Here is an 18,933-nt window from a genome sequence, read left to right on the forward strand (position 1 = left end):
CCGCTCAGATATTGAAATCCCCCACCTTTTCACCTACATTAAAAGTTTAAATAACTCCCAGTTTGAACGCATGGCAGTGTCGCCTGTAATCAGCTTGATTGAGTGAATTGATGCTGATTGAATTTTTGCTATAGCTGATAAATTGGTAACCGAATCAAATATTTTTCTTAATTTTAGATCAGGAGTAAGACCGAAATTGAAAAGAAAATCTGCGCCTATTATTGGCGTGGACACATTTGCTACTAAAAATGGCCATTGGAATTTTCTTCGTAAATTCAAATCAATTGTGAGAAGTTTTTGTCGATATACATTAATGTTAGATGCATTTGCCGCATGTAAAGTGAATAACGCTGGTTTCATGCGATCGACAGAGTTCGCTGGAATAAGCGAAACGTCAGATCCTGTATCTATAAGAAAATTTATGTTCGTCTTTTTATCTGTTACAAAAAAGCGACGGGATTTTGTGGGCAAAGTGAGTGCCGCCTCTACACTTTGCTTTCCGCGTTTCCCGAATTATTGTAAGTGCACGGTTGTTCACATTTTCGGGCATTTTGGCCAAATTTTCTGTGATAGAAACAAAATTGATTGTTTCCCCGACTGCGACTTCTACTTCTATACCTAACATTACGTCCGCCTCTGTATCGAAAATTAGGCCTTCGGCCTAGAGCTTCAATACGATCCGATAACTTCCTGATTTCGGCAATTAAAAAATTTTCCGAGGAACTTACCGTTTGAGAGGATGCAGAGGGAATGCTACTGGCTATTGGTGCAACATTGTACTGATTCACTTCCATTACACGATCGGCTACTTCAGCTCGTTCATCCAAGGAGAGTGGCACAACGGCAGCCAAGATGGATTGTACGTGCGAAGGAAGGCGTTGCACAAACAACGGATCTAGAAGTTCATCTGGAACTTTGTGTGGCTCCGCAAGGCGTTTCATGGAGCGCAGTAACTCAGATGGTCGTCTGTCACCTAGCTCTTCACCAGCCAGTAATTTCCTGATTTCTTGTGTGGAACTGTCGCTCGTTCTTTTTATCAGTTCGGATTTTAGATGTTGAAATGGATCTTCGTCGTTTGGATTTAGAATGACATCGCGAACGAGTGCTGCAATTTCTAGAGGTGGAGGTAGAGCGGAAACAACGTAATTATATTTGGTTAAGGAATTGGTAATTTCCTTAGGCACACCTAGTTTGAAAATCGCCTCCACCATATGAAACTAAAGCATGGAATCATTACTGTTACAGGCCGGGATCTTTACAGCTGTAGCTTCCATGGTTTTTCCTCCTTTTCTTTTTACTGGTGAAGGAACTGTTCCATGAGAGAGGTCAGGGGAAGTTCTTCTTTTCGTGGGTGGCTCGTCCCCTGCTTCTTTTTTTTCTTTACATCTGTTTGGATGGAGGTATCGGGTTTCGTTCCGGTTAGCAATGGAAGACTTTAAGTACGGAGGACTCCATGAAGAATATTTTCTTTGTGCGTTTTCAAAGACGGGTCACCATAAATATAGTGTAAGAATTCACTATATTGTACATGTTGATTTAAAATACTTTATTATATAAATTTATTACTATTAAAAGTACTATGGGTTAAACTTTACTATTTGCATCGCAGTCGAGTACAAACACATCCGGACATTCCGAAGTCTCGACTCTCTCTGTTTCTACCAGAACCAGAACCAGAATAAAAATTTTAAGGGGATGCCTGGCCCTTATGCGGGTCATATATTCCCCATACAGGCTGGGGGCCCATCGCGTCCCCCTGATGAAGGGATAGACAAGTGAGTAATGTATGTATTTTTATGTAGTGAATGTATGTGGGAGGAAAGGTTATCATCATCATCATCATCATCATTTTTTTTTTTTTTTTTTTTTTGTCATATTCGGGAGAAGATTTTTTCGATTAAATTAATGGTTCTTGGTATTAACACACTTTGCAGAAAAAATGCCGGCACAACCTCAGATGTTAGTATTAACATGTGAAGTGAGATAGCGAAGTTGAAGCTGTGAAGAAAATGTTTTTTCGATGGTACAATGCGACATTTCGATTTGGCAAAACAAGCTGTGGTGCAGGAGAGCCGGGGAGGTGAGGAGAAAAAGAGGGAGATAGAGAAAAATTGTTAGTATGTTAGGGGGGGGGGAGAAAGTGGCAAAGGAAAGGGGGGAGAGAAGCAAGAGGTGAAAAAAGGGGGGAGACACTGGCAAGTGACTCAGTTGTATACTTATCACAATTTGAAATGAGCAAAACAATTAAGAGCGGGGGCGAAACGATTGAAAGCCACGAGAAATACGATTTTCAGTGCTGCCATCTATGAGAGTTCAGACGAACTAGGTTATGTCCCAGCCGAGATCAGCAAACTGTCTTGGATGACGATATTTCCTTCGTTCACCAGGGTCATAGTCAACGATGGCCCGTATGTGGGCGTGTTCAGACTCGAGCATACGATTAAATTGAGTTTCGTTCAGTTGAAGAATATATGGGAGAAGCAGAGGGAGGTCCAGATCCGAACGAATGTTGACGTTCCTGATAAAGCGTGGTGCTTGTAGTAGGCGACGTAGGGCCTTATTTTGTTGTTTCTGTAATATTGTGATGTTGCCCTTGCGGGCCACTGTCCAGACTGGTGATGCGTACAGCATTGTGGGTTGAATTATTGATTTAAAAAGGATAAGTTTATTTTTAACGGTGAGTTTTGCGTTGGGGAAGGTTATTTTGTTAAGCATTCCGATGATTCCTGTTGTCTTATTTCGGACGTGGGCGATGTGCTCTCCTCGAAAAAGCAATTTTTTATCAAGGGTGACACCCAGATATTTAACTGTTTGTTTTGGTTCAAGACGTTGTCCTTCGAAGCGGAGGGGGACACGGGGCAGCTTTGTTTTTCTAGAGAATCAGGCGAAAACACATTTGTTTACGTTCATGACTACGTCTGATTCTAAGCACCATTGTTCTATCTTTTGTGCCTCGTCTTGAAGGTTCCAAAGGGCGTATGATGCATTTCTTGCCCCACAGAGGGCGACTGCGTCGTAGGCAAAAAGTGCCAAGATTCCGCTCCGGGGGGATGGAAAATCGTTGATGTAAATTGGGTCTAGGTCAATTCGTCGCGATCAACTTGTCGCACGACAATTCGTCGCAATCAATTTGTCGCAGCGTCAATTCGTCGTGCTACAAACTCGTCGCGGTACAAATTTGTCGCAGAGTCAGTTCGTCGCGGTACAAATTTGTCGCAGAGTCAGTTCGTCGCGGTGAAAATTTGTCGCAGACTCATTTCGTCGCGGTACAAATTTGTCGCAGAGTCAGTTCGTCGCGGTACAAATTTGTCGCAGAATCAGTTCGTCGCGGTACGAATTTGTCGCAGAATCAGTTCGTCGCGGTACAAATTTGTCGCAGAGTCAGTACGCCGATCAAATAAATTTTCAAAATTAAATTTTCACCGTATAAGCCGCACTCCCGCTTTCTGGCGGGATCTCCATTTCTCGCAGCGAGGGGCGTTGGGCGAACACACCAAGATGATAAATTACGATAAAATAAATTTTCAAAATTAAATTTTCACCGTATAAGCCGCACTCCCGCTTTCTGGCGGGAACTCCATTTCTCACAGCGAGTGGCGTTGGGCGAACACACCAAGATGATAAATTACGATAAAATAAATTTTCAAAATTAAATTTTCACCGTATAAGCCGCACTCCCGCTTTCTGGCGGGATCTCCATTTCTCGCAGCGAGTGGCGTTGGGCGAACACACCAAGATGATAAATTACGATAAAATAAATTTTCAAAATTAAATTTTCACCGTATAAGCCGCACTCCCGCTTTCTGGCGGGATCTCCATTTCTCACAGCGAGTGGCGTTGGGCGAACACACCAAGATGATAAATTACGATAAAATAAATTTTCAAAATTAAATTTTCACCGTATAAGCCGCACTCCCGCTTTCTGGCGGGATCTCCATTTCTCGCAGCGAGTGGCGTTGGGCGAACACACCAAGATGATAAATTACGATAAAATAAATTTTCAAAATTAAATTTTCACCGTATAAGCCGCACTCCCGCTTTCTGGCGGGATCTCCATTTCTCGCAGCGAGTGGCGTTGGGCGAACACACCAAGATGATAAATTACGATAAAATAAATTTTCAAAATTAAATTTTCACCGTATAAGCCGCACTCCCGCTTTCTGGCGGGATCTCCATTTCTCACAGCGAGTGGCGTTGGGCGAACACACCAAGATGATAAATTACGATAAAATAAATTTTCAAAATTAAATTTTCACCGTATAAGCCGCACTCCCGCTTTCTGGCGGGATCTCCATTTCTCGCAGCGAGGGGTGTTGCGGGAACACACCAAGATGATAAATTAGGATCAATGCCCATCCCAAAGCACAATTTGCCTAAGGGGTCATTCAAGTATTACGTCAGGATCGGGGAGGGAGTTTCGGATTTGTTGACTTTTGATGGCGGGGGGGGGGGGTTGAAGGTCGCTTACGTCATCAACCACCCCTTTTTGAAGATATGAAATATTCTAAGCTTCTGGTGAAATTTTGCTGACGGGGGAGGGGATGGGGGTCAGTGTTTTGCTGATTTTTGCTGACAAGGGGGAGGGGGTCAAAAATGGCTGAAAATCTGCTCACGTAATACTTGAATGGCCCTAATTCACTATTGAATATGTATCTGCCATGTAGGGAATACATCTTTGAGGAATTTTTTACCGACAATATATCTAAGGCTAGCATTACACTATGAAAGTGTTCTAAAAGTCCTTTTATAAAACTTGAAAAATTCAACCAATAAGATTATCGGTTGCATTTGCTCGAATGTAACCTATGAACTTTATTGGTTGGATTTTTTGAGTTTTTAACTTGAGCAACTTATCCGGTGCAAATTAAATTTTGAAAATGTATGTGATCGCAATTTATCATCTCGGTGTGCGCCCCAACTCCCCTCGCTACGAGTAATGCAAATCTCGAGAGAAAGCGACAAGTGTGGCTTATCCGGTGAAAATGAAATATTAATTAAATTAAATTATTAATTATTTCAGGTTCTTGTGGAGATACTGTAGTGGTTAATGTTGGTGGGAGTCTCGATTCCACATGGGACAGATACAAGTTTACACTTAAAGACAGCCTCCGCTGTACTGTAATTTGGGGAATATCATAAACACCGACATTTTTTTACAGAATTTTAAAATTTTATCATAGAAAAAATGATTTTTTTAACATTTACAATAATTAAATAATAAAACATTAATATCAATTGTAATTTTAATTTCGATGTAATTTCGATGATTTTTTTCGAAATGACAAAAAAAAAAATTTAGTAAACTGTGTGCATTTCTTGATGGAAAAAAACTTTTCTTCATGTTTATTTTTTCACGTATGAGACAAAAAAACCTACATACAGATCGCGTGACGAGTTGACTCTGCGATAAATTGACGTCCCGACGAATTGGTTACACGACAAATTGTCACTGCGACGAATTTGTACCGCGACGAATTGGCTCTGCGACGAATTTGTACCGCGACGAATTGGCTCTGCGACGAATTTGTACCGCGACGAATTGGCTCTGCGACGAATTTGTACCGCGACGAATTTGTACCGCGACGAATTTGTATCGCGACGAATTGGCTCTGCGACGAATTTGTACCGCGACGAATTGGCACTGCGACAAATTGATGCGCGACGAGTTGAGCGCGACAAGTTGATTGCGACAAATTGACCGGCTACGATGTAAATTAAAAACAATTGTGGGCCGAGGACGCTTCCCTGGGGGACCGAGGCAGTGATGTTTCGTTTTGTGGAGAGAACTTCATTTTGTTTTACTTGAAAGGTGCGTTGTGTGAGGTAGCGAAAAAAGAAAATTATGAAATGCGGTGGAAAGTTGAGATTAATAAGTTTGTGTAGAAGTGTGGCGAAATTACATTTATCGAATGCTTTCGATATGTCACAAAAAAGTGCAGCCACGGAGTCGTTATAATTAAAAGAATTTGTTATATATTCGGTTACCCGGAGCAGTTGCGTAACACATGAGTGCTCCGGGCGAAAGCCGTGTTGTTCTGGCCGGATGATGTTGTGTTGCGTGTTATATTCTGACCGGCGGTTTGCTACGATTTTTTCAAATAGTTTGGAGAGACAGGGGAGAAGGCTGATCGGTCTAAAACTCTGGGGGCAGAGGGGGTCGGCTCCTTGTTTGGGAATCGCTTTGACTATAGCGTGCTTCCAGGGGGATGGGAAGTAACTGGTGGCGAGGCGGGAAGTAACTAACTCTGTTCCTAGTACACTACACATATACATATATAAGTATGCACTCGCAGCATTCACAGCGACAATCATGGATGACTAACGCCATCTGCTGGACTATTGGTTGCTATACAATAGTATCGCTGCAATATAAATGTATTATTATTTATTATTTAAATCTATCCCTATTTTAAATCAATTTTACTTATCTATTAACATCTTTACATGATTCGCAAAATGTCTTACAAAATTTACTTAAATTCAAAAATTAATTTTAAAAAATTGAAAAAAACCTCCACCTATCTCGTTTCAAATATCTAAAATAATTTACCAGATGAAGTTAATTACAACTCAGCTTCTATATTAACTTAAAAAAAAAATAAAAAATACTTTTTTTATGATCACACTAACGAAGAACAATTCTTTTCGAATATTCATCATTATTTGAATTGTTTCTTTGTCTAAATTTCTAAGGTTACTTTTCTCGAATTTATTTAAAATCACACTTCATAACAAAATCGTTTCTGATTTCTTTGAGGTTTTTCTTAGTATTATTTATTTCATTGTAGCAAAAATTTGGGGAAAAAATTTAAGATATTGCAATCCAATGATATTGTTCCCACCGCAACTGCCACCATCAAATTTATGCACAGATTATTTGTGTTCCCCTCACTTTCATTTATTGTATTTATAAATGTGCTAAATTTCTTGTCTATACATCTTAACCCTGTCAGACCCTGGTGCTGCCGCAAATGTTTGGATTTCTTTAGCTCACTGTCGAATTTTTCCTTTTGATCTCAGGGAGTTAAATTCTAACTCAAAGGATTATGTAGGTTTTGAGTTAGAAATGTGATGAATATGAACTTCAGAAAGAGCTTTCATCTGAGGGCGGCACTTTCAGGAGGTTTTTAGGATGACTTCCAAGAGAGAGAAAGTACCTGCGGGGGGAAAATGGTGATTTGTTACACAAAATTACTTTAAAAAATTCTGGAAAAAATTTGTATGTGAAAATGAATATACCTTGCATCATCTTGACTGAAAAAAAATTAAACAAAGTAAATTATTTCTTCACAGAAAAGAATTAAAAAAACTTAAAAAAAAATTGAGAAAATAAAAGTTTGCTGACATTTGTTTCTAATAATTTTTTTGAGTATCAAAAATGCAAAAACATTTTGAGAATTCCAAAAAATGAATGCTCGAGTCTGTGGAAGGGTCATTATGCAATTTTGTGATTGCCAAGCTGGCTTCTGATTTCCCTCCTCTTTGTGTGTCCCTTTACGAATAAAAATATATTGATTGATTACTGAGATTCAATTTTCAGATACTTTTCAGTTTTATGACAAGCACTATAGGGAATTATGTAAAAAATAGGGGGAAAAGTTACACAGAACGTCTTTCATCGAAATGGAATTTAAATATGTAATGCCTTATATTTATGACATGGGTTCTTGTGTTTCAGGCAGCGACTCGTTAGAGAAAGTGATAATTGTCCCCACAAAGAGCGATTCCAAGAAAAAAGACATCAGCTTCATCGAGCGGAGGTAAATTATTAATAACCGAAATTGATTTTCAAAGATATAAGGCCCCTTTCACATGGAGCGGATGCGGGTCCTCATACCCTTTCAGACGAGCACTAAAGATGCGGGTGAAACACCCGCATCTTTAGTTTGAAATTCGTGCATAAAAACTATTTTTTCGCAATTTTTGTAATCATTTTTCTCCTTCACCCCTGATTCAGTGCCCATAGGCAGCCTAAAGGCATTCTTTGGTGGTTTAATCTAGAGCCCCATAGAATATGGGTATAAAAATGCCTTCATTCCGATCCTCACAAGTAGTCGATAGGAGAAAATATCTTAAAATATTTTCAAAAAATTTTGAAAAAAATCTGTCTTTTCGGAAGAATATGAAAGAAAAATTCCAAAAACACATCCAATGTTCGAAAAATCCAATCCAAAAACATCCGCAACATTCGATGTTCCAAAAAAAAAAAATTCAGGATATATCAAAGAATTTGTAAGTAGAAAAAAAGGGTAGGAGTGGAGACTTCCAAAATGTCTGTGCTTAGAAATATTCACATCACAATTCTGTATTAGGCCGGGATTACACTATAAATGTTTGATAAAAGTTCGTTTATAAAACTTGAAAAATGCAACCAATAGGCGGATCAGTTAAGTTCGCTCGAATGTAACAGATGTGTTTATTGGTTACATTTTTCAAGTTTTATAAAATAATTTTTAATCAAAATTGTATAGGATAATACCAGCCTTAGGCCGGGATTACACTATAAAAGTTTTGTAAAAGCTCTTTGATAAAACGTGAAAAATTCAACCCATAAGTTCACCGGTTGCATTTGCTTGAATGCAACCGATGCACCTATTGGTTGAGTTTTCAACTTTTATAAAAGATCTTTTATAAAACTTTGTAGTATAATCCCGGCCTTAAGCCCGGATTACACTATGAAAATTTTATAATAATTCTTTTAAAAATGCAACCAATAAGCTAATCGGTTGCATTTGCTCGAATGCAATCGATAAATTTATTGGTTGCTTTTTCAAGTTTTATAAAATAACTTTCATAAACCTTTTATAGTGAAATCCCATCCTTAGATTAGTCACTTCTGAAATATAAAATTTCATTTTTTCCAGTTTATAGACTGAATATCGTGTAAAATATACTTCTAGGTATCGGGGGAACCACGAAAAATATTCAAGTGCTTTGGGCCTTCGAATGTCTTAATCCGGCCCTGAGTGAATCAACAAATCGAACAACAACTGAGTGATAAAATTGTTTAATAAAAGTATTTTTTTAAAGTTTAAAAAAATTAAGAGATTAAAAATTTTAAAAAATAATAAATATTTAAAATATTTATATTTTTTAAAATAATTTTTAATATTTAAAAAGAAAAAAAAATTAAAATTTTTAAATTACATTTAAAAGTTATTAAAGTACGTAGTCAATTAAATATTCGTAATGAACAGAACGGCTTATAATTTTTGTCCCGCCAGTGGCCGTTGTTGACAGGTTTTATTGTATAAAATTGTGAAATATGGACAAAAGGCAGTTAAAGTTGCTATATCTCCATCTCAGAAGGAAACGGAGGGATAGACGTATGTAGGTACATTATATTAATGAGCAGGGACCATCATATGGTGTTTTTAAGGGTATTTATGGCAAATAATTAAAAAAATTCCGTGAAAAATCATCTTCAAAAAGTAGCCAAAGATGCGGACGAATTCGCTCCGCATCCGCATCGTGTGAATAGCGAATAAACCTATTGTCAAAACTTGTATATGCGGATGCGGAGCCCGCACTTAGGTTTTGACACATGCGGACGACGTCCGGACCCGCACGAACATTTCTTAGGTGCGGAGATATTTCGGCTCGTCTGAAAGGCTCAGTATATTCCAATTGTTTAAACTTCTTCCGGACCCGCATCCGCTCCGTGTGAAAGGCCTCTAAGAATCGATTCCTATGTTTCGAGTCTAATGAAATGCCTTGATTTATATTTCAGTTGTTTCTTGGATACGTTCCTGGAATCCGGACGGGATGCTGATGGCAACGTTCCGGATATAGAGTTTGAGCAGCTGCCGTTTGCTCATCCAGTATTCGTCAATTTCACTTCTGGAACGACTGGATTACCGAAAGGATTGATTCACTCAGCAGGAGTATGTACGAGTTTGAATATATTATAAGTGTATGCAAAAAATTTTATTATATTTGAAACTACGTGTGCGTTTTAAAACTGATTTAAGACCGTCAGTTCTCTGGGAATAATAATTCACGATTAATTTCTAATTATATTACAATACTTTAATATTTTTTTAAGTTACGGTAATAATTAGGTTATTATACATAATTAATCGGCTATTATTATTTATAATTAAAAAAATCGGCTGTTATGCATAATTAAAAAATTTACGTTTGTTAAAATGTAACCCTTGGTAATAACCAGCGATTCACGATTATTACCTAAATTTCGTTGGCAAATTTGATAAGTGCTAAGGGGTCATTAAAATATTACGTCAGCATCGATGTGGGGGCGGGGAAGGGGTTTCATGTTTGCTGACTTTTAATGACAAGGGGGGGGGGAGAGGGGTTTAAGTAATGTTTATGTCATCAACCACCTTTTATAAAAATATGAGATATTCTTAATGACATCTTACTGGGTGTGCCAAAAACTGGAAGAACTTTTCGCTAGTTTGTGGGCACCTGAACTAACACTCTTCCTATTGATAACTCCTCTATAGAACCATTTTAGCGATCTCTAAATGTCCTGCTGATCCTTCAAGTGAGCTGTAAATGTGTCCGGGCCGCTTAAAGTGCTGTGAAACTGTGTCGCACGTCACTCGAATGATTTGTAACTATGCCGTTGATCACTTAAATAATCTGGGCATGTCCCGTGGGTAACTAGAGTGATGCAGAACTGTACTGCGGGCCGCTTAAATGCTCCAAAACAGTGCCACATTCCACATAAGAGATCTCTAAATGTGTCGCAGACAACTTAAGTGTTCTGGAACTGTGTCGTGGGTCATTCAAGTGATCTGTAGATGTGTCGCGGGTCACATAAGTGATCCGTGAACGTGCTACAGGCCTACTTGAGTGATCTGAAAATGTGTCAAGGATCACTAAAATACTCTGGAATTGCGCCGCTGTGTTCATTTTCACCAAAATTAGGTTTGAGGGCCACATTTGGTCCGTGGGCCATAAGTTTGGCATTTGTGGCTTAGGCAGAGGGTGGGCGCAATGAATTTCTTAAAGAAAAAAAGTTGTGTTCTTAGCTTTCAAATAACATTGAAGTTAACAGAAATTGATTATAATAACATATCAATGTATTTCTTCCCAAACTAAATTTGTTTTTAAATATGTTTTGCATCTTTGTTTTATCATCGGGAGGGTGGCATCAGCCCCATTATGCCCCCCCCCCCCGCGCGTACGTATCTGACTCCAATATGCGTTAGGAGGGGGAAGTGCTGACGAAAATTCGCTGACAGGGTGGGGGGGGGGGGGTCAAAAATGGTAAAATTCTGCTGAAGTAATACTTGAGTGGCCCGTATTATACATCACGTATAAAAAAATATACGTGATCACAACTTGATAAAACGATATGTAATATCGGGCTACGATCGTGAAATTTGTTAAATGAGAGTTCATTATTGGTTGTTTTTTATGTAACGCAAATTGTCATAAACAATTGACTATTCTGCAAAATTTGCACACTTATAGCAGAAATGTTACCGTCTCCAGATTTTTCTTAAAAATTAATAATATTTTAATTAAAAATAATGTTATTTTTTTCCAAAACTTCATTAACAAAAGAGCCGCGCTATTCTTTGACGGTTAAATTCTACAAAATTTAGCTATAGCATTAAACACTTAAAAAATTTCTTACGAAAAATATAACTTTTATGGCAAATAAGCAATTTCCTAGATATATATATATATGTTTATTATTAAAACGGAACCTGTGATAATTATAAATTTACTTCATTCAATTTATTTGATTTTGGATTGTTCTTAAACAGAAATAAATAATATTCGGATGTTAACTTTTTTTTTAAAAAAGATGTATTAATCAGATGGATATCACGCTTGATTTTTAGAGTTTTGATATTTAGAATTGGAATTGAGATTTCTTTGACATTACTTTGTACTCATTTATCTTTATTTTTATCTCTTTATCTTAATTTATGTACTTTTATTGATCTAAATTCATGTATTTTTATTTATCCTTGTTTATTTTTATTGATCTTCCTTTATTTTAATTTTTATTGATCTTCCTTTATTTTAATTTTTATTGATCTTCCTTTATTTTAATTTTTATTGATCTTCCTTTATTTTAATTTTTATTGATCTTCCTTTATTTTAATTTTTATTGATCTTCCTTTATTTTAATTTTTATTTTTATTCATTTATCTCTTTATTGTAATTTTTTTTTTTTTATTCCTTCATTTTTTTTCGCGAAGGCGTTCCTGTCGGTGTTCAGAGACTTCGGACTGCACTGTGATTTCTCTCGAGACGATGTTATCTTGTCCATTCATCCCGTGAGTATAACAAATATGAAACATATACTGTGAGTGACTAGAAATAGCCAATTCAAGAAAATATCTTTGTTTTGCTGCTTTTATTGACTTCTTTGCCTAGGATATTAATGACGTTTGAATTCTTTCCCGACTTATCTGTACAGTGTGGATGGAACTTGTGGAACCTCTTTGTGGCTTCCTTCGCTTTGGGTTCGAAAGTGTTATTGTATGATGGATTGCCCTGCTACCTTTCACCGACTTCCATGTGGGACATCATATCGAATTACAAAGTGTCCTACGTTTTATTCGTGACGAGTATCGTTGATAAAATAGACAAGGACAACATAGTACCAGGTGATGATTCTCCCTATCAAAATCCCAACAAACAAAGAAATACACTCAAATTTCAAATTTTTGAATGTGAATATGCTGATTCAAAACTTCCAATTTTCAGGACCAAATTGTAACTTGGACCACTTGAAAATCGTAGCGATTGGTGGAAGCCCCGTCAAAATACAGAACATCGATTATTTTTTAAATAAAGTGAAGAAGGACCTCTTTGTCGGTTGCTCGTACGGTGAGTACAGACAAGTGGAGCTCTGATTGTTATTAAGTCAATACAGTTGACGCCGCTTAGTATAATCACTGGTAATGTTTTCTTTTGGGTATTTTTATCACTTTTGCTAAGTACGTAACGGACCAATAGCATAACATTGGAAAGAATTTCTTTATAGTTATCACGACTTCGATTCGTTATTTTTTTTCCGAAATTGGAAGCTAAGGTTGAACCAGAATCATTTTTTTCTATAACGACCCGTGTACTGTACGTATGACACTGCTTTTAAAATGGCCATACTTTTGTGAAGGAATGTGTAGGGTGAAGAAAAAAAGTACCTTTCTTCAGTTCTTAGTCAGTTCCTTTTAACTCGCCACATTCGCAGTTCCTAAGCTGGAAGATTTTCACTAGGAAGGTACCGTGCATATGTTATGATCGAAGTCATAACACATACTTTATGTAAATTATATTATTGTTTTAGATGGCTATATATTGTACATAAAGTGCAGGTGTTGTTTTTCTTTTTTTTCTCGGCTGGTGAAGGGGAATTTTCTCACGGATCGTGAGAACGGAAGTTTGACCATATGGCCCCCTCGGACATTCCTTAGATGGACGAGGTCCACTTTCACTTGGAACATATAAGAGCTGCCCCCGAAATACCAAAAAAGTGCAGTGGAGAACGCCTTTGGAAGAACGCCAGTGTCAAGCTAATCCTGAACCGCTGAAGGGTATCGAAGAGACACCTAATGAAAACACTATCTCGATATACACAGTCCTTGACACTTGGTCACCTTCGAATGATACGTGTGAGTCGAGGGGAAACTCGCACCAAAAGTTCATTGACTCTCCGAGGCCTCAACGATTGCGAAAGTTAAAAAGTGAATCCCGATGCTCGAAATTTATGTCGGCCAACCCGCTTCACCAAACATTTCTGTTGACAAATCACAAATCCGGTAGCACCGGCGGCTTATTTATGAAGCAGCAAGATTGTGGTAGATGGCAACATCACTTTGACTCAGATCGTCAGCGACGCACGGGAAATATGAAGCATCTTAATGGAAATAGCTATAGTAGTGGCAAAAACTATAGACGGCAATCAAATTATGATAATGGCAGATCTTGCCAAGAAGCTGATCGTTTCCGATTCGGTGCTCAACTCTATCAATATAACTTCCCGTCGATCCCCGATTTCAGGAGAGAAGGAAAGGACCGATGTGTGGAGTGCTGTTTCCAAAACCTAGCACATGGCACAAATCTCGATGTCTATCACCGTGCAAATGATCGTATGTGCACCAGTTTTCTTCTTATCAAGGGTAGACGAAATATCATGAAATAGATTGTGTAATGGCCAATAATAATTTACTGAGTAAAGAGCAGGGAATTAGATTACTTCAGATTAACTTAGATCACTCTAAAGCGGCTACTTACCAATTATAAAAAACTGCCAACGAAATGAACGTGGACATAGTACTGGCCCAAGAGCCCTAGGTCTGGTCCACAGCGCAAGGTCCGGAACTCAAGGGTCTCCCCTTGACTTGGTTACGCTGGACATCAAATAATGGGAAGGCTGCGATCATGATCCGCAACAGAGCACTTCATGGAGCTGTGCTGTCGGTTATGAATAACTCGGTGGCGGTGCAACTGCGCGTAGACGGAAGGGAGCTGATCGCGGCTAGCTCATATTCCTCTCCATACAAGGACATAAAAGAAGTCATCCAGGAGATTGAGGAGATCGTGGTAAAGAATGGAAGGCACGGGATCATTATTGCCGTAGACTGGAATGGACACAACTCTCTATGGGGTTATTCCGATAATAATGAAAGAGGTGAAGACATCCTAGACTTCCTTATGTCCAAAGACCTCTTCCTTTTGAATGGCGACAACATCACACCGACCTATGGACACACTGGATCCTTCGGCTGGCCGGATCTATCTATATGCAATCACGTGTCTCTAGCAAATGCCATACAATGGTCTGTGGGAGAGGAATATTCGGCAAGTAGTTACTCCTATATTCACATGGTGATATGTGACTCATCTCCATCAACTAAAACCCCTTGTTTCAAAACAACGCAGCGTAAGCTCTTCAATTTTATTCGTATCCTCAGAAGTACGACACCAGTCCTGATAAGGTAGATTCGTGAGTGCCGAACGTATGATCAACTTCAGCATATTACAAATACTGTGCATCAAGTAATAGAAGAGGCAGGTAATAGGTCGTTGCTCCCTGGGAGCAACGGATCGCAGATGCCAGTTAAATCCAAAAGCACATGGTGGGCAACTGAACTGGAAGTGTCACGCAAGAAGCTCAGAGCTTTGAAAAGACGATATATACGAGCAAAAGATCAGGAGGACAAAATTCGCCTGCGCATCGCATTTAATAAATATCAGGCTCAGTACCGTAAAGAGATTCGTAGAACAAAATTATCTGCCTGGCGTGCACTATGTGAAAAAACGGCCTCTGAATTTGGTACCGTATATCGTGCTTCTATGTCCCGCAAAACGAAGCCGCAGCTGACTATGAGCCAATTTGGTGACGAAACAATTTTGCGGGCGGGGAAAAGACACCTTAATGACATTTACCCCGATGTTGACTCCGATGACTATGGTCCTCCTTGTATGAGCTCTAGTATGTACTTCGACCCGAATTTGAATATGAGAGCAATATCTAAGCAAGAGATAAAAAGAATCGTTGACCAGCTTAATATGCGGAAAGCCCCGGGTCTAGACCGGGTGAACAACAGGATGGTCAAGGCGATAAATAAAGCATTTCTTATCGGAATCTTAAAGGTAATCTTATCGGACCTTTTGAACCACCGCCGAGCGGTGTTGGTCGCGGATACGGGAAAAGCTGTGAAAGAGCTTCAAAAGGGTGCACCTCAGGGCTCATGTTCCGGCCCCTTGTTATGGAATCTTGTTCTGGATGAGTTGTTGAAAATTAATTGGCCCTCAAACGTCAAAGTTCAGGCTTATGCTGATGACCTTTTGGTAATTGCATCTGCCGCCTACTGTCAAGGGATCAGGTGATCTAGCAGAAGAAGCCCTTAGAACAGTGTCAAATTGGCTGCACATGCATAAGCTCACTCTCTCTATGGCTAAGACAAAATTCTAGTGGATATCAAAGAAAAGACCTCCCACCATCTGGTTCCAAGGGAAAACCATCAAGAAAACGGACGTGCTATGTTATTTAGGCGTTTTTATCGATAAGCAACTTAGCTGGGAAGATCACATCAAACAACAGAAGAGAAAGGCGTCACGTGTTCTTCAGAAGATGCGCCTGATGGCTGGACCACAGTGGGGATTGACACGGGCTCTGAGGAGATCCCTCTACTTGACAGTGGTTGAGCCTATGATAGCTTATGGAGCTTCAATATGGCATTCTCCCAAGGTCCAGATGTTCAGACCTTATTCTATACAAAGACCCTTCCTTCTATATATCTCTGGTGCGTATAGAACTACACCTACGAATGCTCTTCAGGTGATCTTGGGGCTCCCGCCATTATCCCTCAAGACAGAATTCCTGGCAAGGGTCACACGTCTTCTAAAGCTTCACAAGCCATGCCCATTGTTAGAGGAAACATTAGTCCCGGACGCCTTCGAGCAAAAAACTATAGGCTGGACCTCGCATCCTGCAGAATCTCTGCAGGCCAATCAAGTATTCCTAGAATCTTCGGAGGATGATACACCTGAGGAGAAATCCGTCGTATGTTACATACGACGCCTGTATAAAAACCGTGGGAACGGAGATCGTGCATAAATTGGCTGCTAAACTAAAAGAAAATAATTCAGTATACAGTATATCAAACTGAGATGCTCGCTATATTTACAACAGCTCTGGATGCAGCTACAAACAGGAGGCAGACTGTAATAAGATCGGATAGCCGTTCAAGTCTCCAGGCCATTCTAAACCCGCTCTCTGAAAACGCAATGGCGAGAAAGATAAGGAGTATACTTGTATCTCACCCATCAATACGCATCTTCTGGGTAAAAGCCCACAACGGCCAGTGGGGAAACGAGCTTGCGGATGCTGCGGCCAAAGAAGCGACCAATACCGGAGTCTTTTACGACGAACTCTTATATCCAGCTTCTCACGCAAAATCATTCCTCTGGAGGGACATGATAACAAATTGGTAATTGCATTGGGATATGCCGGAGGCGTCAGGAAGATCAATTCATGAAGTTATAAAGAAAGTAGATACTAGGAGCAGGGGCTGGTCACGAGAGCTCATCTTATTTGTCACCGGTCATGGGCCTTTCTCGGCAACCTTACATCGCTTTAAAGTGATTGCCAGCGATAAATGCTCTTGTCTTGAGCCTGGCACGCCCCTGCACTACGCCACATGCTGTCCAGAAACGATGCCCTTTCACTTCTGTTCGCCGGCTGCCCGTCTACACAGACCACGGATGCTTGGCATACTACGTCGAGAGGAATCAAAGGAAAAGATAAGAAAAATGGTGAAATTCCTTGAGGAACATCCCGAGAAGATAAGGGATCCATCTCCTCCAGCTCCTGCAACTCCGGTACAAGCGCCGTTAAGGAGATTGCCGCGTCTTCACCCTGACAGTGCGCTGGTGGCACTGTTTGCGAGCGAGGAGCAGGATGAATCCCAAACCTAATTAATGACGTCTCGGAGAAATTAGACTGACTGTACTGAACTACCCGAGCGCAATGAGATGCTCTGCCCTTCTTGTCATTTGATACAATCCTTGATCAATCAAATTTCTGATTGCGACTTTTGCGATACGATTTTTACACAACTTTCCATGATTATTTATTATCCGCGCCCGTTGCACTTTACTTTAACTTGATTAATTTGATTCTTCGATTTGCATAATTTTTGATTTCCTTGCACTATATGTAATCTTTGACGTATCAATAAATTTTGGTTTTACCAGAGATGCCCTGTTCCCCCCCCCCGGGGGGGGGGGCGAAGTGCTTACGTTGCTTCTTGCGACAGAGCCTGGGTGTCTCGCGGTTTCTCCAGTTTCTCCAGTTTCACTTGGAAGGGGTCGGGTGGTCTGAGTTCCTGGAAACTTTCCGTGACGTAGATCTCATCCAGCACGCTGATTGGCTCAAAGTCCCGCTCCAGGAGTACTATCTCGTAAGTTTCGCTTCTCTCGGGGCGATTCTTGATGAGTATGTCGAGGTGTTAAGATGTAGTAAATTAATACTTGAGCACGACTTCGATTTCCGTGCTTGTGGTCTGTGTGAATAGCAATGAAGTATTGAAAGGCACGCCGAAAAAATGGGTATTGTTGTAATCTAATTTTATTCATATCATATATATATATATATATTTTTTTTTTGTGATTATGTAACCAAGGAGTCAAGTAATTCTTTTTTTTTCATAATACTTTTTTTTTTTAATCTATTTTTTTTCTAATCTTTTTTTCTTCTATTTTTTTTCTCAAACTGCAATAACGGAAAATAAAATAAAATTGCTGCAAAACTATATCCAGATTGTGCTCCCATTGAAGTATCGGGGGGTTGTGTATTCGAATAAGATTGTTTTGTTTCTAATGAAATTTATCGCTTCATATATAATCTTTAGGAGCCACGGAGGTCATTGGCGTGTTTTCCGGATTCGACTTCAACACTCCCGTATACAGCGCCGAGATCCAAACTCCAGCACTTGGAGTCGACATGAAATGCTTTGACGAAAATGGTAAGATATAATTTTAAGAATCAAATAATTCTGAAAATTGCTGAGTAGAGAAATATCGATGGTGATAATCACTGTTTTCATAGTTTTCATGCGTTGTGCGATGAGAGTTATTTACAATATATATATAAGATAGTCTTCTGACAACTTCTAGGTAAATCTGTTGTTGGACAACGAGGTGAAATGGTTATAACCACCCCAATGCCGTCATTTCCCGTCGGTGTATGGAACGACAGCAAAAACCGCAATTTACATGACCTGTATCTCTCCAGATATCCAGGTAAATGGAGCTTTTGATAAGGTATGCGGATAATAAATACAGCAGAGAGAGAGAGAGAGAGAGAGAGAGAGAAAGAGATATAGTGACTGCTTTTCATGAAATTTTAGAAAAAATTCACAAAAAATTGGAGGATTCGGTATATTTGACTGAGGTTTGCGGAAAAGTTATTCTCACTTTTTTTTTTGGTGAAGAAAA

At 39.3% G+C, this 18,933-nt stretch overlaps 1 protein-coding gene across 1 annotated transcript in view; it reads left to right on the forward strand.

Annotated features, from left to right (window-relative positions):
• The window catches only part of LOC149070526 (acetoacetyl-CoA synthetase-like), a 102,004-nt gene that overhangs the window by 67,652 nt on the left and 15,419 nt on the right, over positions 1 to 18,933 (forward strand). The window contains exons 8-14 of the mRNA XM_089248879.1: positions 7,679 to 7,760; positions 9,731 to 9,884; positions 12,183 to 12,260; positions 12,404 to 12,593; positions 12,694 to 12,816; positions 18,348 to 18,461; positions 18,613 to 18,738. Of these exons, the coding sequence (XP_089105005.1) occupies positions 7,679 to 7,760; positions 9,731 to 9,884; positions 12,183 to 12,260; positions 12,404 to 12,593; positions 12,694 to 12,816; positions 18,348 to 18,461; positions 18,613 to 18,738 (867 nt within the window). The remainder of the gene's footprint in view (positions 1 to 7,678; positions 7,761 to 9,730; positions 9,885 to 12,182; positions 12,261 to 12,403; positions 12,594 to 12,693; positions 12,817 to 18,347; positions 18,462 to 18,612; positions 18,739 to 18,933) is intronic.

This window comes from Pholcus phalangioides, unplaced genomic scaffold (genome assembly GCF_987345545.1).
Source record: "Pholcus phalangioides strain wild (caught in Gottingen) unplaced genomic scaffold, Ppha-v1.0 ptg000021l_1, whole genome shotgun sequence".
Classification (NCBI taxonomy): Eukaryota; Metazoa; Arthropoda; class Arachnida; order Araneae; family Pholcidae; genus Pholcus; species Pholcus phalangioides.